General features: G+C 44.0%; 1 protein-coding gene across 1 annotated transcript in view; it reads right to left on the reverse strand.

Annotated features, from left to right (window-relative positions):
* EPHA1 (EPH receptor A1) overlaps window positions 1-24,123 on the reverse strand; it is an 81,755-nt gene that overhangs the window by 56,411 nt on the left and 1,221 nt on the right. Inside the window, exon 2 of the mRNA XM_035097046.2 lies at window positions 11,360-11,427. Within this exon, the coding sequence (XP_034952937.2) occupies window positions 11,360-11,427 (68 nt within the window). The remainder of the gene's footprint in view (window positions 1-11,359; window positions 11,428-24,123) is intronic.

Raw genomic sequence — 24,123 nt, forward strand, 5'->3', positions numbered from 1 at the left:
AACTACTGTTGGTAGGAGAGAAGCCAAATCTGTCTCTGTGGATTGTTGACTTCAGGGAAAACAATGATATATTAAAGTGCAACCCTGCTAAAGTACCAGGTGTCCCCATACTTGGTTACATTGGCAAGAGCTGCATCTCAGTTGTATATTCTTTGCCTATATATGGTCCTGGTACAACTTCTGACATCCCCCAGTTAAACCAGTAGGGATTACTATTATTTATGAGATTCCCTACCCACCCTCCCCCTTAAGATTCCAGGGTGGGTTACATCAATGTAAACACTAAAATAGTTAAAACAATATACAGTCGAAAGAACAGGGTGCGTCCTAAAACCATATATATCAAGTATCAAGAGTCAGGGTAGAGGTGTGTCATCAACATATGACTAAACCTACACAATGAACGTACCTGATTTTTCCTCTGTGGGGAGGGATTTCCACAGCTTAGTGGCTGCCACCCCTCCAAGCCAACTTCTGAAGGTGATGAAAGTACCAGGAGGGCCTCCTCCTCTGCCAATACAAGGCTGGGTAATACCACTCTCCCTGGCAGGGTTGACAGCCTGGGATACAGAGATCCTGTCTGATTGTCCAAAGCCAGGTATCCCCAAACCTCGGCCCTCCAGATGTTTTGGACTACAATCCCCATCATCCCTGACCACTGGTCCTGATAGCTAGGGATCATGGGAGTTGTAGGCCAAAACATCTGGAGGGCCGCAGTTTGGGGATGCCTGTCCAAAGCAGTGAAAGAGAATTCATTCACTGAGTCTCCAGTCCCATTCCTCTGACAGTTTCTTCACCCTCTTTCACCTTCCCTAATGTAGCAGTCAGGATTCCTGCTTCCCCAAGAGCAGCAGATCGAGAAGAAGTGACTAGTGGAAGATCAGTCAGGTACAACTGCTGAATCCTGTTCCCCATGAATTCTTAAAGGAATGGGCACTATCTCTAGGTTGGAATCTGGCAACCCTTGTGTCCAAGCATCCTGTCTTCATGTCCCAGGTACCAGTGGAAGTTTATGCGGGTCCAGTTGAGATAGAGCAGTTGGGTGACTGCAGGAGCTGGGGCCCAGGGACACAAATCCAGCTGGCAGGTAACCAGAAAACCATGGCAGAAGCTGAGAAGGCAGGAACAAGAACCTTCTGCTCTCAGAGGAAGTATGCTTCTGAATACCAGTTGCTGGAAACTGCAGGAGCAGAGTGTTGTCTGCTTCTGGACTTCCCATCTAGTTGGCCACTGTGGGAACACAGGATGCTGGACTCAACTGGCCAGAGCCATCAGGCTCTGATTGTTGTTGTTTAGTCGCGTCCGACTCTTCGTGACCCCATGGACCAGAGCACGCCAGGCACTCCTGTCTTCCACTGCCTCCCGCAGTTTGGTCAAACTCATGTTCATGCTCTTATTACATTCAGGCTCTTATTGCATTCTCTTATTACATTATTCAGGCTCTTATTACATTCTCCCAAAAGGTTCTACCTGCAATTCGGAAGGAGGACCAGCGGTTTCTGAGGAAGCAAAGGCTTCGGGCAGCCAGGCTAACAAGGACTGAACACGTAGTGCAAGTTGCAAGAGTGGGTCTGCAGGCCTTGCCTGAAAGCCTAAGAATGCGGAACCACCGTCCCAACACCCATGTCACTCTGACTTATCTGGACTTAGCTGGGGCAGGGTGGCAGCAACGTTGAGGCTGAGCAGTTGCACTGACATCTGCGCCCCTGCTAATCTGGCACTTCCATCGGTACAGCCATGCAACCCTGACCTCACTACTGCTTTGCTTCACCCCTGGCAGGCAGGCAGCTTCACAGTTTCACCCCCTCCCCCACATGCTGCAAATCAAAACAGGGCCAGTACCAAAGGTGGTGGCCCATTTACAAGTCCCCTCCAGGACCCATTCCTCCCCTTCGTCACTGCAGCCTACTTGTTCACGCACCTCTTTGCTCAGGGTCAGGCAATGTAGGTGGTAAAAAGTCCTGGAACTTATGCACAGCTTAACATGTAAGCTTGGAATCTGAATTGCGGTGAGATTGTTATGTGCACAAAGATGGAAAGATACAGCCCTACTACGTACTATGGAGGAATGGCTGATAAAATTATTAGACTTAGCAGAGATGGCAAAGTTAATGTGTTTAATTAGAGAAAAATAATTATTGTCATTTTTTTTAAAGGATTAGAATCTTCTTATGGACTTTTTGCATGAAAGGGATTTGAAGACTGAAAAAATATTGGCTTATAGAAAATGGAATGGTTGGATGTTAATGAATGGTACTATATTTAGCTGACAGACAGAGAACTGGAAGTGTTTTTATCTTTTCCCATTTTTTTCTTTCTCTTTTTTCTTTTCTTTTTCCCTTCTCTTTGCTTTTGTTCTTTTTTTAGATTAGATTTTTAAAGTGTAGTATAAAAAATGCTCTGTATTGGGTATAAACCCTTGTATATATTTTGATAAGTATCAATAAAAATAGACCTAAAAATGGGATCTGAACTGAGTACTGAATGGTTGCTGGGTAGGCACACCTAGCCCTTGGCCATAACTGAGACTCTGCGTTCAGGAAAATAAAAAAGCTAACTTTATTAAAAGAAAGACATATTTGATAGGAAAGCTCCTAGTTCTAACAAGGAGCCATACCTGGCCTTTGTTATCAGCAGGAGGCCCACACAGAGATGTGTGCTCTCCTAAGGCTAGGAGGAAGAAGGAAATATGGAACTCTGAAAGTATCAGCCTAGCACCTGAAGCAAGGTCAGCATAGGTTGAAGGACAGTCTAGAGAAATTCCTCTCTCATGCTACTTTATCCAGTGCAGACCCACAGGTCTTCAGTACAAGTTGAGTTGCATCCCAACACCTTCAACAATAAGAAGAAGCAGTAGGCGCCAATGCCAAGGCCAGTTTGCTCACTGGCAAGCAAGTGGGTAGTAGCAATCATGAGGAAAAGGAGCTGCAGAAATTGGTGGCAATGGTGGTGAAGAAGTAGACTGAAGGAGGACTAATTAAAGGAGGGGTGCTTATGAAAGGTGTCTTATTACTGCCCAAGGGTCTTCCATACCTGGAGCCTGCACCGAACAGGAATAAAACCTGCATTGTACAAAATAGACATTTGTGATACAGATGCCTCGGTTCCACCGCCTGTTCCACACCAGCCATGAGCAGAGGCACAGAGGAGCTTTAAGCCTTGTGTACAAAACACTTTTAGATAAGCAATCCAAGGCTGACACTTAAGACTATGTATCTGATAATGAGGGCAGGAGATGTACCCTGTGTCCACAAAAAACATAAACTCCTTGCTAAAATCCTTATACCATAATGTGCTGCTTTGGGCGAGCCCTGCTCTTGAGCAATGATTGTGAAAACGGTGTTCAAAGGGTCACAGAGTTCATTGCTACCCAAGGGAAACATTTGCATTAAATTCCTTTCCGCAGCATAAGGTGGCCAGTCTGACTACTTATCAGGAACACCACCAGTCTCAAATCTCAGTGGGACGTGAAACTTGATTCTGTTTGAGGGTCATCTAGTACAATCCCCTGCAATGCATACCAGAAGGAGATTTGCCCGTAATACTTTATAATTTGGAATTATATATATTTACTCTCTATAAGCCTCTGGGGGACGTGGGTGGTGCTGTGGTGTAAACCACTGAGCCTTGGGCTTGCCGGTCAGAAGGTCGGCAGTTCGAATCCCCGCGACGGGGTGAGCTCCCATTGCTCGGTCCCTACTCCTGCCTACCTAGCAGTTCAAAAGCACGTCAAAGTGCGAGTAGATAAATAGGTACCGCTCCGGCGGGAAGGTAAACGGCGTTTCTGTGCGCTGCTCTGGTTCGCCAGAAGCGGCTTAGTCATGCTGGCCACATGACCCGGAAGCTGTATGCCGGCTCCCTCGGCCAGTAAAGTGAGATGAGCACCGCAACCCCAGAGTCATCCGTGACTGGACCTAATGGTTAGGGGTCCCTTTACCTTTACCTGTAAGCCTCTGGAGGAGCTGCAACTCCTGCTACACAATTTCACAGAAGGGAACATGGGCACAGCCGGGGGGACGGGACACAGCTGCCTCCCTTCATCAAGTAAATAAATAAAAATACTTAACTAACCAATCACATTGCAGATAGGTCGGTTCTGACCGCCCCCCCCCAAAAAAAATCCTGGCTACGCCCATGTAAGGGAGAACTGTATTATGGCCTTAGTGTAATCAGATCTTGTCTTTTTTAATCACATAAAGATGGAACTATTTCTTTGGTTAGTGCAGTACACTCAGTGCTGGTTTAATATTGGAAAACTGAAAGCACACTGGAAAACTTTGATCTCATGAACCATCCTGAGATCTTCGGATGAAGGCAGTACAGCCGTGCTTTGGTATTCAAACAGCTTAGTTTTTGATCGTTTTCGTTCCCAAACGCCGCAAACCCAGAAGTGACTGTTCCGGTTTGCGAACTATTTTTAGAAACCCGACGTCCGATGGGGCTTCCACAGCTTTCAACTAGCTGCAGCAGCCAATCAGAAGCCACACTTTTGTTTCTGAACGTTTTGGAAGTCAAACGGACTTCCGGAACAGATTCTGTTCGACTTCCAAGGTATGACTGTATATAAATTAAATTAGTTAGCAGCAGCAGTAGCAACAACAACAACAACAACACAACAGAAAGCTATGCAACAATAGCCGCTTGTTACTTGAGGCTGTGGCTTGGACAGCAGTGAAGAAAAACTCATCCATAAAATCCTGCTCTCTTCTAGGAGGATCTAGGAAGGACCCAGGTGGCGCTGTGGGTTAAACCACAAAGTCTAGGTCTTGCTGATCAGAAGGTCGGCGGTTCGAATCCCCACGACGGGGTGAGCTCCCGTTGCTCTGTCCCAGCTCCTGCCCACCTAGCAGTTCGAAAGCACATCAAAGTGCAAGTAGATAAATAGGGACCGCTACAGCGGGAAGGTAAACGGCGTTTCCGTGTGCTGCTCTGGTTCGCCAGAAGCAGCTTTGTCATGCTGGCCACATGACCCGGAAGCTGTCTGCGGACAAACGCCGGCTCCCTCGGCCTATAGAGCGAGATGAGCGCCGCAACCCCAGAGTCGGACACGACTGGACCTGATGGTCAGGCGCCCCTTTATCTTTACCTTAAAATCCTGCTCTCTTCTAGGAGAATTGCCATACCTGATAAATCTAACTAAGTGATATCTATTTGTCTCTCATATTGAAAATACATCTTATTCAACCTGCTGTAAAAGATAAGAACATAAGAAGAGCTTGCTGGATCAGGCCAATGGTTTATCTAATCCATCATCCTGTTCTAACAGTGGCCAACGAGATTCCTGTGGGAAACCCACAGTCAGGACCCAAAAAACAAGGGTACTCCCCTGCTAGCGGTTTCTTATTGGTCTACCTGACTGTTTTTTGTGATACTTAACATAACAATTATTCCTATGCCTACTTCTCCACTTGTATTCTTCAACATATAATTAGTTTGTTTTTCAGAGGTAAGCATTTCGGTTTCGGGAGCATTTTAATTTTGAAACAGTAAACATGTAAATCTTCGGAAGGAGTATAACGCAGATTTTCTGAGCTTGAATTTGGCACCGAACACAACACGAAATGCTGGAAACACGTTGCAGATTTAACATTTCGGATGAATTTAAGCCATATTCCAAACTACATTTGAGAAATGGTTGGTGACTGAACATGAGAATTATAGGACTGGTGGACAGATGTAATTAAATCTATCCCATCAAGTAAGGCGGGGCAGAAATTTCCCAGAACATTTTCTGCTGCTATATGTTTCCACCGAAAATGTCCTTTTAAAATATGTGTTGCTGCATAAAATGAATTAGCAACATAATTAATGGATACGGTTATCAGTTAAATGGAGTGGTTCTAAAGTTGTAATTAACTTTTTCAGGTGACTGACCCTAAGAAACATGTAAATATAAATGCATACTTCTTTAGGTGCGTCAGTAGCATCTGAACACATTTCTTTCTCCTTCTTTTACACAATTTTTGTTATTAAACATTACAAACCACAAAAAAACACAAAAAAAATATTTCAGTTACAAGTCTGTGCATAACCAAGCATAGTAGAAAAGCAAGGGAAGTCTTCACCAATGTAATATTATGAGAACTCTGCTCTCATGAATTTAGAGATTTGTTTTGTTGGAAGGATCCTGTGCCTTATGCCTCAGTGGGGGATATAGAGTACACTGTCCCTTATTTATGAAAGGCAGCAGAATCCAAACCTACTTAAAACTGTTCCATTTTTTTACAACCCTGATGGCCCTCCAATGTAAAGTGACCCAAGAACACATTTCAAAATGCATTCGTTTTTTCTCAAAATTTAAAAAATGTAAATGTAAGTGTACACAGGTTGAGTTGTCATATTTTAACATATATTTACAAGCATTCCAGTTTTTAAAAATCAAGAAATGTTTTGAATGTTTTAATATAACATTTACACCACCTTAAGTGTCCTTCATTGACTTGTTTTCCTAATCAAGTATTTATGCTCAAATACTTTTGACAACTGCACATGACATATGAAATATTTACAGTACGTACATGGCATGTGAAAAAACACGGCATGCTTTATATACGGTGCATTTCTACACATGATTACTCAGAAGCAGTGCTTTTCCCCCCTAACAAAATGTTTAGGGGTACTCTCATTTTGACTCAAGAAAATCACCATCTAGTTCAAATTGGGAAAAATAAATACTGTACAGTGGAAGGAAGCCCTAGGCTTTTTGAAATATTTTACCTAATTGAACCAGAAGAAGGAAGGAAAAACTTGCTGCACACTCTGAGGTCTACACAATTCAGTTAAACCAGACAAGCCCCACTCTGCAGGAGAAGGCTGGGAAAACTTCAACAAAAGCACACACACACCATAACAAAGCAAAGATCTTGCCTTAAATGAATGTTTTCTTTCATTTCAGAAAAAAAAAACCAAACAAAATCTGCACTACTATTCTGCCTGCCTCCCATGCAACAGGGTTGGTGGAGCCTGGAGGCACTTTGTGATTTTTAAATATACTGTATATATACAGATTTCAAGCATCTTCGGTCTTATCTCCAGTGCAGATCCATTACCTCTCTATTCCTCATGTGTGCCCAGATACATTGCCTATGCCAGTCTTAGTAGGGTTCTCCTCGCTGTTGCTCTCTTCCACAGAAAGAGCAAAAAAAATAGCAACACCAAAAAATGAAAATAAAACCTGTTGTAAAAAAGGAAGTGGTTCATTTTTTTAAGCATTGGAAGAGAAGCCCGAGAGGAAGTCGTGCAGAAAACAATTTGCCTTTTTTGCACCCACCTTCTTACCCTGAGATTTAGCTACTTTTCATGGAAAACCCAAAGGAAGCAAAAAAAAAAAAAAACAACAACCCTGAAACTTTCAGTCAAACCCTGAATTTTGGCCATTTTGGAGCAAAATCCAGGGAAACATTACTGAGTTCACCTTTACCCAGTATCTATTACTGTTTCTGAGAAATAGCTAGCTAACAAGAAATATGTATGTAAAAGGGCGGGCACTTCCCACTTCCCTGATCTCTTTCCCAACCGCTAAATTACGAGAGAGGTGCCAAGAGGTTTGCCATCTCAGTGAGAATTGATTACATTCAGATTTTTCTGGCAACATTTCACTGCATGTTCATTTTCATGTTTTAACCGCAAGCATCCTTGAGTCATTAAAAAAACCTCTTATTTTCCTCGATATATTTATACTCGCATCCTAAGACAGGGGTCAGCAAACTTTTTCAGCACGGGGCCAGTCCACTGTCCCTCAGGCCTTGTTGGGGGCCGGACTATATTTTTTGGGGGGGAAATGAACGAATTCCTATGCTCCACAAATAGCCCAGAGATGCATTTTAAATAAAAGCACACGGTCTTGAAAGATCTACATTGGCTCCCAGTACGTTTCTGAGCACAATTCAAAGTGTTGGTGCTGACCTTTAAAGCCCTAAATGGCCTCGGTCTAGTATACCTGAAGGAGCGTCTCCACCCCCATCGTTTAGCCCGGACACTGAGGTCCAGCACAGAGGGCCTTCTGGCGGTTCCCTCACTGCGAGAAGCAAAGCTACAGGGAACCAGGCAGAGGGCCTTTTCGGTAGTGGCGCCCGCCCTGTGGAACGCCCTCCCATCAGATGTCAAAGAGAAAAACAGCTACCAGGTTTTAAGAAGACATCTGAAGGCAGCCCTGTTTAGAGAGGCTTTTAATCTTTAATTGATTATTTTATTCTTCTGTTGGAAGCCACCCAGAGTGGCTGGGGAAACCCAGCCAGATGGGCGGGGTATAAATATTATTATTATTATTATTATTATTATTATTATTATTCTACTCATGTAAAAACACACTGATTCCTGGACCATCCGTGGGCCGGATTTAGAAGGCGACTGGGCCAGATCCGGCCCCCGGGCCTTAGTTTGCCTACCCATGTCCTAGGAAGCCTAACTATACACAGGTGAGAGCCCACAGCTCAGAAGAATATCGCTGCCCAGTCCAATGGTCAGTTCCTCCCAGTTGCCCTTCCTCTTTCTTTCCTGAAAGGGTAGCTCCAGGTTACAAGAGCCATAGCCTTTACCCTTTACTCATGCCAAGGCCAGTCGACGACGTGTAAACAGGCACACAAATATCAAAGGCTAATGTCAGGCCATGGACTCTTTCCTCTTTGTCTGCAAGGAAATAATTGACAAAAATTTGCGATTGGGGCATGCCTGAGGCTTCAGAGCCAGCTAGAGTAACGGGGCAAAGAAGCATATTGCGCAATGTTTGTTGAGATGGTTGCCGGGCTACATTAGCCAGTAAATACAAGAATGGCTAGATAGTGACCCTAATGCACCAGGAACCACATTGGCTGTCAGTCGCACCCTGTTGCAAAATAATGCTTAATGTTGATTCATCATAGCTCTATGAAGCATGCTCATGTATTTACATGAGAAAGCCTTGCCACTGTCAAGATTGGGCCAGCTGAGAGAACTGCTTCATTGCCTGCCCATTGCTCTGAGGGCTAAATTCAAGATGTTGCTTGTGTTAAAAAATTCTTGCATAATTTGGGGACTAGGGCACCTTAGGGAATACTTCCCTAACTTAAGGTAAAGGTAAAGGGACCCCTGACCATTAGGTCCAGTCGTGACCGACTCTGGGGTTGCGTGCTCGTCTCGCATTATTGGCCGAGGGAGCCGGCGTACAGCTTGCAGGTCATGTGGCCAGCATGACTAAGCCACTTCTGGCGAACCAGAGCAGCACACGGAAACGCCGTTTACTTTCCCGCTGTAGCGGTACCTATTTATCTACTTGCACTTTGACGTGCTTTTGAACTGCTAGGGTGGCAGGAGCTGGGACCGAGCAACGGGAGCCCACCCTGTCGCAGGGATTCAAACCGCAGACCTTCTGATCAGCAAGCCCTAGGCTCTGTGGTTTAACCCACAGCGCCACCTGCGCCCCCTTCCTAAACTTAGGTCATCTAATAAAGCTCTGTACCAAGTGTGGCTTGTGACTAAAGCAAAACTGACACCTATAAGGATCAGGGCTTTCACTGTGGTGGCACCACAGGTAGAAAGCTTGCTCTGTTGAAACATGCCTTGCTAGAACCCTTTTGGGCTTCAGAAACCTAATGAAACTTTGTACATTTCACCAGGCCTTTGGGGATTACAACCACCCCATTTTCTGTTCTGTAATCATCTTGATGTACAAAATATTATTTTGATGTATAGAATATTGTAGTGATTAGACACATTGAAGACCCAAACTTGATTATAACATGGTAGAGTTCTTCCAGCCCTAAACTGTTGCCTGCTCCCTAACTCAATAAACTAGAGTACTCTCCAAGTGTCCCTATTTTCCAGGGACAGTCTTGGAATTACAAAAGCCACTCTGACTTCTTATCTGATCCCAGAATGCCCCTTCTCCATCAGCACCACTGCCGTAGAGCTTGGGGATGAGCATGAGCCAGTGCTTGCCCTGAGTGGCAGCAGTGGCGGCATGGCTGCTGCCGCCGACTTCTTTCCTTGGGCAACTCGTCGTGGCTGCTGGACAGCAAGTGAGGAGCAGCAGAGCCTGTTACCAATGCCAAGGCCCACCCTCGTGTGAAGCACCAGCTCTGAAGTAGAGGCAGGGAGCCGGGTGGTAGAAATGCACTGAGCGTGGGCAGCGGCTGGGGGAGTGAGAAATGTCCCTATTTTCACCTGAGGAATGTTGGAGCGTATGAACTGGACCAGGGCTTTTTTCCAGCCAGAACTCACTGGAACTTGTTCCGGCATCTCTTTGGTGGGCGCCATTGTCATTATAACAGAACAAGGGAGGAGTTCATGGCAAGTTCCAGCATAGGGTTGCCATATTTCAAACAGTCAATATTTCAAACATATTTCCTCAAGGTGGAAATTTCACTTGTGAATCCACAAGAGCCAACACACACACACACACACACCCTGGGAGATGATCAGGGACTGTGACAGATGAGCTATAAAAGCCAAGTAAGAAGCAATGTGTAGAAAACTCAGGCCTGGAATATAAAGCTGGGCTGATGTCTGGTTACAAAGTGAAGCTACCATAGAGATTAATTCTGCATCAAAAGCCTGCAGCCCTAGATTTGACGGGTTATTTCAGGTTCAAATGTCACCTTCAGCTTTCCTCACATCTGTAGCTCTTGTTCATTTACTCCCAGCTTTCCTTTCTTTGTCAACCCCCCCTCCCATTTTTCTCTTCATCACCTCCCCCCCCCCGACCTTCAAATCCTCCTGTCCCAGCCACAAATCATTGCTTCCTTTTACTTGTTTTCTCAACCCACCCCTACTTAGGGTGGCCACACAACCTATTTTACAGAGGACAATCCTTGATCCCAAATGGCTGTCAGTAGTCAGTCCTATATTTGAAGGTGCCTTCTGTTTGAGGGCTGGCTGTCCATTCCAGTCTAAGTCTGGTTTAAAGCTCAGGAAAGGGGGAAAATGAGAAGTTGCCCATCAATAGTCAGCAGACTGAACAGCCATCCAAGTCACCTGGCATCTCCCCCACTATTGTGAGATGTTTTGCATTTCTATTTAAATTCCAGTTATTTCTACATTTGTCCATAGGAATACATATACACATAAATTATCATGCACAGAGTTTATGCAAATTTATGTCTTTTTGGGGAGGGGGGGTCTGCCAATTATTATTATTATTATTGCAAGGCATAACTGGCCATCTTACCTCATCTGATATTTTCCAAGGCCTCTGTCTCTTCTGCCTCTCGTTCTCTATAGACCTTTACCTGCATTGCCCCTCTCTGACATCAGAGAACCTCAACCAATGGCAACCTATCACCACCAGAGGTGTCACTACCACGGCCACAAAACCCCTCCATGCATTTCAATATACAGGTAGATTGCTCCCAGTTCTATTTCTGAACATGTACTCGCTACTCACCCCGTTTTCTTGAGGATGTGGCAACCAACCCAGCTCATTCTGAGCAATACTTGTGTCAAGAAGGTTCACTGAAAATCAGAAAACAAACAAAAATTAGAAGGACGGGCAGCAAAATATTGGATTTCTAAAATGATTTAGAAATTGCTAAAAATATTAGATTGTTAAAGAACCGCAGTGGGGGTCCTCACATATAATGTGAAGGAAAAAGGAATAAGAAATTTGATTTTGTGTGTTTATTTTCTTTCTAGTGTAGTTACTGTATTGTTATTGTTATTTTTTTCCTGTGTTATTTTTCTTTGTATTCTTTGTACTCTTTATATATTATTTTGTATCTGAAAAAATTCTAATAAAAATTATTTGAAAAATAATAATATTGGATTTCAAGTCCAGATGATCCCCATGGTCCTTTCCAACTCTACGGTTCTGTGATTCTGTGACCTTGAGAGTCGTACGATCCCAGAGAGCCAATCCTGTGCTGCTACTTGCTATATTGCACCAAGATCACCTGTTGTTCCTGTACTTGTCACAGGTATAGGATGCTCATGTGTCATACTTTACCGAATCATAGAATTGTGAGTTGGGAGGGACCCCAAGGTTCATCTAGTCCAACCCCCTGCAATGTAGGAATCTCAACTAAAGCATCCATGACAGATGGCCATCCAATGTCTGCTTGGAAACCTCTAAGGAAGGCAGCGTCCTCTATTTGAGCTGTGCAGATCAAGAAAGGTCTGAAGATTCCCCATCAACACATAGCAACACCTGCACGGCAGACTGGGCAGACACACGTCACCTGGTGTTTTACTCACTGTGGAGAGACGTATTGCACATCTGTTTAAATTCTGCCAATTACTCCTACATTTGCACCTATGCTACACTTTAAAATTCTCATATTCAAACGGATGTCTTCTTTTTTGGTTGATGCAAATTATCACCTTTGGGGATCCATAATTGCCACCCTACGTAGGGACTGGACCTTGCCAGCCTTTGGGACACCTGGGCACCTACCTGGAAGCAGTACTACAAAATAAAACACATCCATTTTAAAGAGAGACTGGTAGTGAGATGTGGACAATGTAAAAAAGGAATGGGGAATTTCAGGCCATGGGCCAAATGTGGTACCCCAGGCCTCTCTGGCTCACGACAGGACTCATCCCTACACTTCACACTGTCCTCTGGTTCCTTTACATGGCTGAAAGGTCTCCCTTCCTCTTTTCACACAATTTCATTTAAAAAAAGGGGGGAGCACAGAAGAGGAGTTCTTGCCCTTTCTGTATTCCATCCATTTTGCAAGCAATACAATGTCTGAGCTAGCAGTTAATGGATCTCGGCCACACCAACCTGATTTCTGAAACGTACATCTTAAATCATAGAACTTGTAGCAGCTGAGCTGAGAGAGTTACTGACTCATACTTCAAGTTCCTCTCATGAACAAATGACTCCCAGAAGAAGTCACCATGATTTGTCTACTGCTGTGGCAAGTAAAGTGGGGGAAACAGCCCTAACATTATCTGGGGTTTATTAGGATGGAAAAGGGATGCCTTGACACTAGCCGTCATCTCTTCAGCACAGAGGAGCCTGACCTAACAAAAGGTTGAAAAGTGACAGGGACAAATTACCAGAACAAAAGATCAATTAGTGTTGCCTCAGGGAACTAACCAGAGACAGGAATGACAGTGTTATGTATTAGTGTAGGCATCCCCAAACTGCGGCCCTCCAGATGTTTTGGCCTACAACTCCCATGATCCCTAGCTAACAGGACCAGTGGTCGGTTGGGGAAGATGGGAATTGTAGTCCAAAACATCTGGAGGGCCGAAGTTTGGGGATGCCTGTATTAGTGTATATAGTTTTCCCTCAGGTCCTCGGGTCCTTGACAGTTGTTTTAGGAGGGAACTTTAGGAGGGAACTTTGAATTATGTTTGATACATTCTTTGAGGCAGCCTCTATAAAAGCAGGCCAGCTCGGCAATGCAGTTCAGTTCTGTTCCAGCTTCCAAATAAAGAGCTGCTTTTGAAGAATCGCTGTGTCGTCTACCCACTATTTTACACTGGCGATGAGGATGGGATTGAAGGACAGCAGAGCACAGCCAGAATCGGACATGCAATGAGCGAAATCACTGAGCCAATTCAGAGCTGACCGTTCCGGCTAGAGCACTGTGTTCCATCCATCACCCTCCACGTCGGCATCGGAATCATGGCTTCATTCGTGCCTCTACCGCTGTTCGCACCAGCCTCTGAATCATGGGACACACTCCAAGAGAAGCTCCGTACCCACTACGTGCCCAAGCCATCTAAAATTGCTGCCCGCCACGCCTTTTACCACAGGAACCAGGCTGAGGGGGAGTCCATCAGAAATTACATCGCTGCTCTCAGGAAGGCCGCCCTATGTTGTGAGTTCCGGGACCTTGACGGCGCCCTGATGGATCAAGTTGTCTGCGGAATCCGGAACATCCGTCTGCAGCAGCGCCTCCTCGCCAAGCCAGACCTCACGCTACAGAAGGTCATGGAGGAGACTGCAGCCGCAGAAGCTGATGAACTCTCCGCCCAGGAGATCCACAAGGCCAGCAGCCCACACTCCACTAAGAAGCCATCTCTAACAGAAGGCGAGGTTCAATCTATAATTCCCTCACAAGCGGCAGACGTGGATCCTAGCCAAGCCACGTCAGAGGTTCAGCATGGCCCCCCAGAGTCTAGAGCCACTGCTGTGCCTGACCACCCGCCGAGTCCGCACATGGCGGTTCCTTCGGCAGTCACGGAGACAGGAAATTGGACTCACCACCAACATCTTGGCAGGGATTGGCCAACCCCCTGGACACTGGTACTGGCCCTCGGCGTTCCACCAGGGTCACCAAGCGGCCATCCTACTTACGGGACTATGTCAGTAACAGCACTTGAAACGTTGCATTGTAAATAGAAGCTATGTACCTTGAAACTGTTATGCTCTTGTACCTAATTGAAACCATTACGAATGTAACTAATGCCTTTTCTCGGTGGGGAGGGGTGTTATGTATTAGTGTATATAGTTTTTCCTCAGGTCCTTGACAGTTGTTTTAGGAGGGAACTTTGAATTATGTTTGATACATTGTTTGAGCCAGCCTCTATAAAAGCAGGCCGGCTCGGCAATGAGTTCAGTTCTGTTCCAGCTTCCAAATAAAGAGCTGCTTTTGAAGAATCGCTGTGTCGTCTACCCACTATTTTACAGACAGGCCAGGGGATCATGGGAGAGAAAGATGCACATGCATTCACTTTTTTGAATAAAACTATTCAACAGTTATGGGATCCCCACTTTGGGCTACTGTATGTACTGATATGACACAAAAGAAAGACTAAAAGTATGTTAAACAAAAATCCTAACCTCCAGTTGGCAAGCTTATTTTTTGCCTGATGCAAATGTGAGACTGGTTAGGGGATTATAGCACCATGTGGGCCTCACACTCTCCTTCCACACCCACCTCGCCTCTCGTATGGGCATGCTTTCCGTTTCGGGGCTATAATTAGAGTCAAGGGCTGCACCTGTGCTTGCCCTAATCTTAGCCAGCATCAGACCACAGTTTGGAACCATGATTAGAAGTGGATTTGCAAGCTGTGGTTTGGGCTGACTATGGCACACGTTAGACATTACAGCCTCCCGGTGGAAGCTGCTTTCCCACAGGTTCATGCCAACACCACGGCTGCAGCTTCTAAAGCCCCACAATTATGTGGGTGAGGCCAATTGCGCAGGTCTTTCCTATTCTGTAAACCTCATCCCTCGTTCCCTACAGCTCTCCTCTCTCCCTGCCCTGGTTGTGAGAGGTTTCTTTTGTCACTTCCTAGTCTTTGCTTCTCTTTTCCATCTCCTCCAAATTTCATTCTGTTGATCATTTAACTCCTTTTAAGCCCTTCTATGTGCATCAGTCCATTATTTACTCCTGATCTTTTAATAACTTAAATTGTGCTTTCATTCCTCTTTCCTTCTCCTTTAATCTCTCTCCTTTTCCCTGTGTGTATCTACCAATTAGTAACATTTTGTGAATCTGATGACATCTACTCTAGTGACTAGTCCATGAAAGCTTATCCCATAATAAATTTATTTGTCTTTAAGGGGCTACAATACTTTTGTTATTGATGCCACAATCACATTCACTTTTTTTTAATCACACACTTTTCTAGGAAGTACTTTTTGGTAAAGCAGATCACTTCTGTTCAGGCTTCTACTTCCTTCCTCCTTCGCCAAGTTAGTGGAGGTAAGTGACAGAATGAGTTAGCATGTGGTTGTAATGCTAACGTATTGGCTCCATCTTGGCCACGTGCAAAACAGGTGCTTAGCATGGCCTTGTTTGCTGTGAGTAATAAACCTTAAGTCTTCTTTATCCTTTCAACTTGAACTCTTAGCAGACTGTTTCTCTGTGCAAACCACTGCAAAATATTTACCAGACTCCCAACAACATCGGATTAGAACTACCACCGACTTCAGCAAGCTAGCCAGCCAGCCAGCCAAGAGGTGGTGCCCAAAACCAGAAGATAGGGGAAAGGAGCAACTCACAATTCCGTTTTAAAGCTGCGCTTCCGAAGGCCAACACAAGTGTTTTACTATGGCCAGGAACAAAAAGTAAAGGAAAGTAGGGACAGCGGGAATAGATTTTTGCTCGTTTAAAACATTTAGACTCCGCTTCTTAACTGCAGGAAGTCTTCTTAACAACTTTTACTGAGGGTGGTTCTCCATGTTTGCAGACTACAAGATAATAGCACCATAGTGATCCAGTCTAACCCCCCTATAATGCAGGAATATTTTGCTCAACATGGGGCTCAAACCCACACTCCTGAGATGAAGAGGCTCAGGCTCTACCAAATGAGCTGCCTCAGGCCCAGCCCTGCTGCTGGAGATCCTTTTAACTGGAGATACCAGGACCTGAAAATCGAACCTTCCAATTCTGCCTGATATTGCCTATTGCCCTGACACTGATGCTCAGGGGGGCTTACAGGCCTCTGAGTAGGCTATGACTAGGGTGAGTGGATCTGAGTAGGCTATGACTAGGGTGAATGTTGGTGCTGACCTTTAAAGCCCTAAACGGCCTCAGTCCAGTATACCTGAAGGAGCGTCTCCACCCCCATTGTTCTGCCCAGACACTGAGGTCCAGTGCCGAGGGCCTTCTGGTGGTTGCCTCACTGCGAGAAGCAAAGCTACAGGGAACCAGACAGAGGGCCTTTGCGGTAGTGGTGCCCGCCCTGTGGAACGCCCTCCCATCGGAGGTCAAGGAGATAAACAACTACCTGACATTTAGAAAACACCTAAATGTGGGACAAGAAGCTACAGTTAGAACTGGATATGGAACAACTGATTGGTTCAAAATTGGGAAAGGAGTATGACAAGGTTGTATATTGTCTCCCTGCTTATTTAACTTATATGCAGAATTCATCATGTGAAAGGCTGGACTAGATGAATCCCAAGCCGGAATTAAGATTGCCGGAAGAAATATCAACAACCTCAGGTATGCAGATGACACAACCTTGATGGCAGAAAGTGAGGAGGAATTTAAGAACCTTTTAACGAGGGTGAAAGAGGAGAGCGCAAAATATGGTCTGAAGCTCAACATCAAAAAAACCCAAGATCATGGCCACTGGTCCCATCACCTCCTGGCAAATAGAAGGGGAAGAAATGGAGGCAGTGAGAGATTTTACTTTCTTGGGCTCCTTGATCACTGCAGATGGTGACAGCAGTCACGAAATTAAAAGACGCCTGCTTCTTGGGAGAAAAGCAATGACAAACCTAGACAACATCTTAAAATGCAGAGGCATCACCTTGCCTACAAAGGTCCGTATAGTTAAAGCTATGGTTTTCCCAGTAGTGATGTATGGAAGTGAGAGCTGGACCATAAAGAAGGCTGATCGCCGAAGAATTGATGCTTTTGAATTATGGTGCTGGAGGAGACTCTTGAGAGTCCCATGGACTGCAAGAAGATAAAACCTATCCATTCTGAAGGAAATCAGCCCTGAGTGCTCACTGGAAGGACAGATCCTGAAGCTGAGGCTCCAATACTTTGGCCACCTCATGAGAAGACTCTCTGGAAAAGACCCTGATTGTTGGGAAAGATTGAGGGCACAAGGAGAAGGGGACGACAGAGGACGAGATGGTTGGACAGTGTTATCGAAGCTATGAACATGAGTTTGACCAAACTGCAGGAGGCAGTGCAAGACAGGAGTGCCTGGCGTGCTCTGGTCCATGGGGTCACAAAGAGTCGGACACGACTAAAAGGCTAAACAACAACAACAACAACAACAAAAGGCAGCCCTGTTTAGGGAAGTTTTTAATCTGTGATATTGTAATGTATTTTAATGTGTGTTTTTAGCTGCCCAGAGTGGCGGGGGTGGGGGAACCGGCCAGATGGGTGGGGTATAAATAATAATAATAATAATAATAATAATAATAATATGTTGTTGTTGTTGTTGTTGTTGTTGTTGTTGTTGTTGTTGTTGTTGTTGTTGTTATCTGAGTCGACCTTTCCTTGCTACTCTTCTCCCTGGATAACTGCATGTGCTGAGGATCTGATCTGTAGGCTACTGCCCATACAGTACTGTTAATTCATCAATGTTGAGTAGAGGGGAGGTCTATGTCTGTCTGAAGGATCCTTGTATTTTGTTTTATAAGTTTGCAACCGGGCCGGGGGGGGGGGAATGCTTCTGCAGGTACGGAAGAAGAACGCACAAGAAACCCACTTTGAAATTTCTAAGAAGAGCAAGTTGTTTTTCTTGCTACATTACCCCCAGTTTGTTCCACTTTCTTCATTCTGACACATCTGAAGTGGATTTCTGTATTGTGCTTGCAGACTAATAAGGGGCTAGTATGACCATTAAGGCCTCAGTGACTCATTTTTCAACTCGGTGCTTAATCGTTTAAGCTTCCGTGCTGAAGATTTCTCTTCTGCGGGTTAAAACAAAGAAACATTCTCCATCAATTAATGAGATGGAAAAGGCATCAGAAACTTTTCAAAGGGGAGAGAAAAATTTGAAGGGGTGAAACTCTCATGGTAGGGGTTTTGTTGCGCTTATCTTACTTTTGAGGTGGCCAAGAGTGTGTTTTGGTTCCTCAGTGTCCTTTCTTTCATTCTATAAATCCTCTCAGCCTTCCTAGGTGCCCATGTGTCAGTTAAAGCCCAGGGGAAGACATCGTGAGGTAACTTCTTCCATGGGTCTTTAAAATATGTTGGTCAGCTGGGGGGGGGGTGCAGATTCCTGGGTAGATGTTTACAGGAACGGGAAGCACATAGAATCATAGAGTTGGAAGAGACCACAAGGGCCATCCAGTCCAACCCCCTGCCAAGCAGGAAACACCATCAAAGCATTCTTGACATATGCCTGTCAAGCCTCTGCTTAAAGACCTCCAAAGAAGGAGACTCCACCACACTCCTTGGTAGCAAATTCCACTGCCGAACAGCTCTTACTGTCAGGAAGTTCTTCCTAATGTTTAGGTGGAACTTTCTTGAAGTTTGAATCCATTGCTCCGTGTCCGCTTCTCTGGAGCAGCAGAAAACAATCTTTCTCACTCCTCCATACGACATCCTTTCATATATTTGAACATGGCTCTCATATCACCCCTTAACCTTCTCTTCTCCAGGCTAAACATACCCAGCTCCCTAAGCCGTTCCTCATAAGGCATCGTTTCCAGGCCTTTGACCATTTTGGTTGCCCTCCTCTGGACACGTTCCAGCTTGTCAGTATCCTTCTTGAACTGTGGTGCCCAGAACTGGACACAGTACTCCAGATGAGGTCTGACCAGAGCAGAATACAGTGGTACTATTACTTCCCTTGATCTAGATGCTATACTCCTATTGATGCAGCCCAGAATTGCATTGGCTTTTTTAGCTGCTGCATCACACTGCTGACTCATGTCAAGTCTGTGGTCTACCAAGACTCCTAGATCTGCTCTTATGTGAAAAGGATCTAGGAGTCTTGGTAGACCACAGACTTGACATGAGTCAGCAATGTGATGCAGCAGCTAAAAAAGCCAATGTACCACCCTTGGCCATCTCATGATGATAAAATAAACTCAAAACCCCACAACCACTCATATTTTAAAGAAATTCTAAAACACCCTGAGAATGTGAGAGAAAAATGGGAGACCCTTTTGCTGAGGAGGAAAAGGTTTGAGAAACTGGGGGGAGAGGTATCAGTACTAATTAAAACAGTGGGACTTGATAGCTTCCCCAGCAATCTCCTATGACGTCCACTAATACAACGAAAATACGGATTGTCCATGGCTGGTCTGAAACGTTGTCCTGCTGGCTCAGGTTTCACTTTAGACTACTTTAAGATGGCTGTTGTTTTTTATTTATTGATTGAAATGCGTTATTGGAATTTGTGGTTGTTTTAGGTAAGCTGCCCTGTGAAAGCTCTGCTCCAAAATGTGGCCTAGAAATATTTCCAAGAAGAAATTAAATAAAACCTTGCCACACTAAGAGGCGCTACCGTACTGATGCTGCAGACTGTGCACAGCTCACAAGAGGGGTTCATAATATAGTTGAAACTCGGAAAATTAGAATATCGTCGAAAAGTGCATTTATTTCAGTAATGCAGCTTATTATTTTTCTTCAATTTTTACAAATGCTTTCTTTTGGAAATTCCACAGTAATAAAACAAATAGTTACAATAATACAAAAATAAGCATCGCTATTACATTTCATTAATTACGTTCCATATATAATTGGCCCGCCTAACAACAAATAATTACAACAAATAAAGGCTTGACATATCTTGCTTTGCATGTCATGCATCTATCTCATATATTGGTTTCACCTTTTAAGTTGCGTTACTGAAATAAATGTACTTTTCGACGATATTCTAATTTCCCGAGTTTCACCTGTATATTTGCTTGAATTGAGAGGGTAGGAAATGCCCCCCCTGCACTATGCATTCAAAGCAGTATCACACCATTTTAAACAGTGATGGCTTCCTGACAAGAATTATGGGAAATGCAATTTTTTAAGGGTGCTGAGAGTTCTTAGGAGACACCCCCCCAATTCCCCACACAGAGCTGCAATTCATATATTGATTTAACTGTCACTCCCTCTTCCCAAGGAACTCTGGAAATTGTTTCTCTGTGAAGGGAATAAGGGTCTCGGCACTCTTAACAAATTACGGTTCCTGGTATTTTTGGGGGAGAAAACTGTGATTGTTTAAAATGGCACGGCCCTGCTTTGAATGTACGTATGGTGCTTTGCCAGAAGTGGGCAGAATGCAACTCAATAAATCACCCACTCAAAAAAATGCTTCAGGGAGTCTGACTCAAGCAAACCCCCATGTCTGACATAGAGTTCCTTTTCTGGGTGCTATTCAATGGTACCCTCAATCTAAATCAATCCAGAGGGGTGGGCATTGGGGAGGGAGAGAGAGAGAGAGAGAGAGAGAAGGAAAATGTATTTGGCATAAAGTTACACGGAAATGAAGGGTTACAAAGCATAGCAACGCTTGTCATCTGCAGCCAGCAGCGTAACAATAAGATATGTAGTGAAGGGAGGTCCTTCTTGCCAGACCTGCAAGCTATTCACTAATTAGACGTATCATTTCATTCCCACAGGAGATTAAATTCAATTTAAAAGACTTCTTTCACACTTCTTCTCCAAGAAAATTCTGGGCAGCATCTTCAGAGTAAGTTTTCTCGAAGAAGAGAGAACCAGAGGCATAGGGTGATGTAATAATGTGCTCATTTATGGCCGTTCAGTTGTGCCCCCCCCCTCTTTTCTCCCTTCATGTGTGTAACATGTAAAGTGGGATCGAATAAGGGGGTTAAAGTAATCAGGGTCTGGACAACTACGAACCTTGACAGCTTGGTTTGATGCAGGCCAACCTGCCCATGAAAATGCAGAACATCGGCTCCAAATGCATTTTGATACTAATTTAAAACAACTACTATGAGCAATTCATACTAGGAGCCCATTATTCGAAAACTTCATCTGTATCACTGCATTAGTATAAGGAGAAGGTGCCAGCCCAACAGAGCTAGAGGCCAAAGAGGAAGGGCACAAAGGCCGTCAGGGTTTTAGTGAGATGTTGAAATACTGAAATCAATATTTGAAGAACACTTGAAATATACGTTCAGCTTCGAAGTTCTCGTGAGTTTTGTGAACTCTGCACCTGCAGTGTGCAGAGTAAATATATTTATCACTTTATAAATTCCCCATTTGCTAATGTCGTTCTTATCCAGTATTTCACCCATTGGTTATGCCATATTTCTATAATTCAGGTTTAGAGATCTTTCTGATATAGTTTGTTGCCAGCCACAGACAGGATGATGTAAACTTGCTTGGTCTGCTGACAAACTGGTGAAACTAAAGTATTCTGATTGAGTGATTTTAATCGCAGTCATTTTGACTAACGATGTCAATTATTACCAAGACTTCCCTTCCATTCACATTAATCACCGGTGAAGTCTCTGGACCATATCTACATAAGTTGGTTTAAATGTCCTGGCAACTATAGCAGAGCTGCCAAGTTTTCCCCTTTCTCACGAGGAACCTATTCAGCATAAGGGAATTTCCCTTAAAAAAGGGAGAACTTGGCAGCTATGAACTATAGATGTGACAAGTGAAGTAAAGAGAAGATTGGCAGGGATGGATCCCTAGCAAAGAATTCACAGTACAGTACCATCATCAAACCTGCTACGGACTCAGTCTGGATAGGTGCATAGCAAACATCAAAGCATTGATGCTGCAAAATGCTTTTCTTCTGGTATCATCTCCTCCTGTCTTTCTCATTTTCCGTATGCCAAAGTTTCCTTTTCTTACAACTTCAAAACTTTAATAGAAACTACAGTATATGGGGTGAAAAGCTTCAGTCAAAGGTCATGTGATTTTTGTACGCTGAAAGGAAACTATATGAAAATGATGTACCGGTGGTATTTGACACCCTACTAAATTATCTAAAATGTACAAGACAAGTTCAAATATCTGCTGGAAGTGTAAAGAAAAAGAGGGTACCTTTTATCACATGTGGTGGACATGTAAGATAACAAAATCATTCTGGCAACTGGTATATAATGAACTTTTTAAAATGTTTAAAATAACTTTTGTCAAAAAACCAGAAGCGTTTTTACTAGGAATTGTTGGTACCGAGATTCCAAAAGATCAGAAAATACTTTTTATGTATACGACAACAGCTGCACGGGTGTTATTAGCCCAAAGATGGAAAGAAGTGACAATCCCAACAAGGGAAGAATGGCAAGCCAAGATGCTAGACTATGCCGAAATGGCAAAACTAACGGGGAGACTCAGGAATCAAGACGACAAGGACTTTAAAAAAGAATGGGGAAAATTTTTATAACTTACCTAGGAGACCACTGTAAGCAAATTAAAACCCTAGCTGGACTCTAAGAAACACTTGTAAAGTAACAAAGATTATGGATAATTTGGAAAAATGAAAATTATGGACAATGTACTGATATGTAGTTTTAAACTCTGTTTTAAGGACCCATGTAGGGGATGGGGGGAAATCACGAGATTCAGAGAATCTCACAAAATGATTACACAAACTGTTTGAATGTATAGTTCTGGTTACAGGTAGGTAGCCGTGTTGGTCTGGGTCGAAGTAAAATAAAAAAATTCCTTCAGTAGCACCTTAAAGACCAACTAAGTTTTTATTTTGGTATGAGCTTTCGTGTGCATGCACACGAAAGCTCATTTTATTTTGTTTGAATGTAAATTTTTAATGATAAAAATAAATAAAAATATATTTCAAGAAAGGTCATGTGATTTATATAGTGACAGTTATTAAAACATTATTATGTATTTTCCCCCTTTTCATGTTCGAATAATCAGGGTGCTTGGTGGAAAGCCAGATGGCAGCTTGCTAGGAGGCTTAGCAAGGGCAGCTGGTTAGACAGGAAGGGGGAAATCATTAAAGCTTCTCAGTGACTCCATGCCACAGAAGCTCATTCAACTGGCTGAGGGCTGGGGTTGGGAATCAATAGATATATACCCTTTGGACAGCAATAGGCAGCAATTTTTATTTATTTTTAAAGGTCTATTTCATTAAGCATTCTGTCTTGTTTAATGAGAACTTTGATTTCAGCAGTGTTATCCTTAAAGGTACTCTCATGAGGTACTTTGGCCACCTCATGAGAAGAGAAGAATCCTTGGAAAAGACCCTGATGTTGGGAAAGATGGAGGGCACTAGGAGAAGGGGACGTCAGAGGACAAGATGGTTGGACAGTGTTCTCGAAGCTACCAACATGAGTTTGACCAAACTGCGGGAGGCAGTGGAAGACAGGAGTGCCTGGCGTGCTCTGGTCCATGGGGTCACGAAGGGTCGGACACGACTAAACGACAACAACAACAACAATCCTTAAAGGCCCATAAACATTCTCGACCCTCCTCATTGTTTATTATTTACTCCGTACAGGGATGAGTTCAGAGGAAACTACTGCTTTGTTTGCTTTTTACGTCTTGCATGTAATCTGTCTGATTATAATTTTTATTTTTTTGTGGTACTGTGTCGGGTAGGGGGTGGGAGAGGCATAATACCGAGAACCTTCTCCAGGCACAGAAATTACAAGCTACAGAGTGTCTGCTCCGTGTAAGCGGAATATACAGTATGTGATTCAGGTTAGCACTAAGGTTCTAAAGCAGGGGGTCAGCAAACTTTTTCAGCAGGGGGCCACTCCACTGTCCCTGAGACCTTGTGGGGGGCCGGGCTATATTTTGAAAAAATATATGAACGAATTCCTATGCCCCACAAATAACCCAGAGATGCATTTTAAATAAAAGGGCACATTCTACTCATGTAAAAACATGCTGATTC

This window comes from Zootoca vivipara, chromosome 16 (assembly GCF_963506605.1).
Source record: "Zootoca vivipara chromosome 16, rZooViv1.1, whole genome shotgun sequence".
NCBI classification, from domain to species: domain Eukaryota; kingdom Metazoa; phylum Chordata; class Lepidosauria; order Squamata; family Lacertidae; genus Zootoca; species Zootoca vivipara.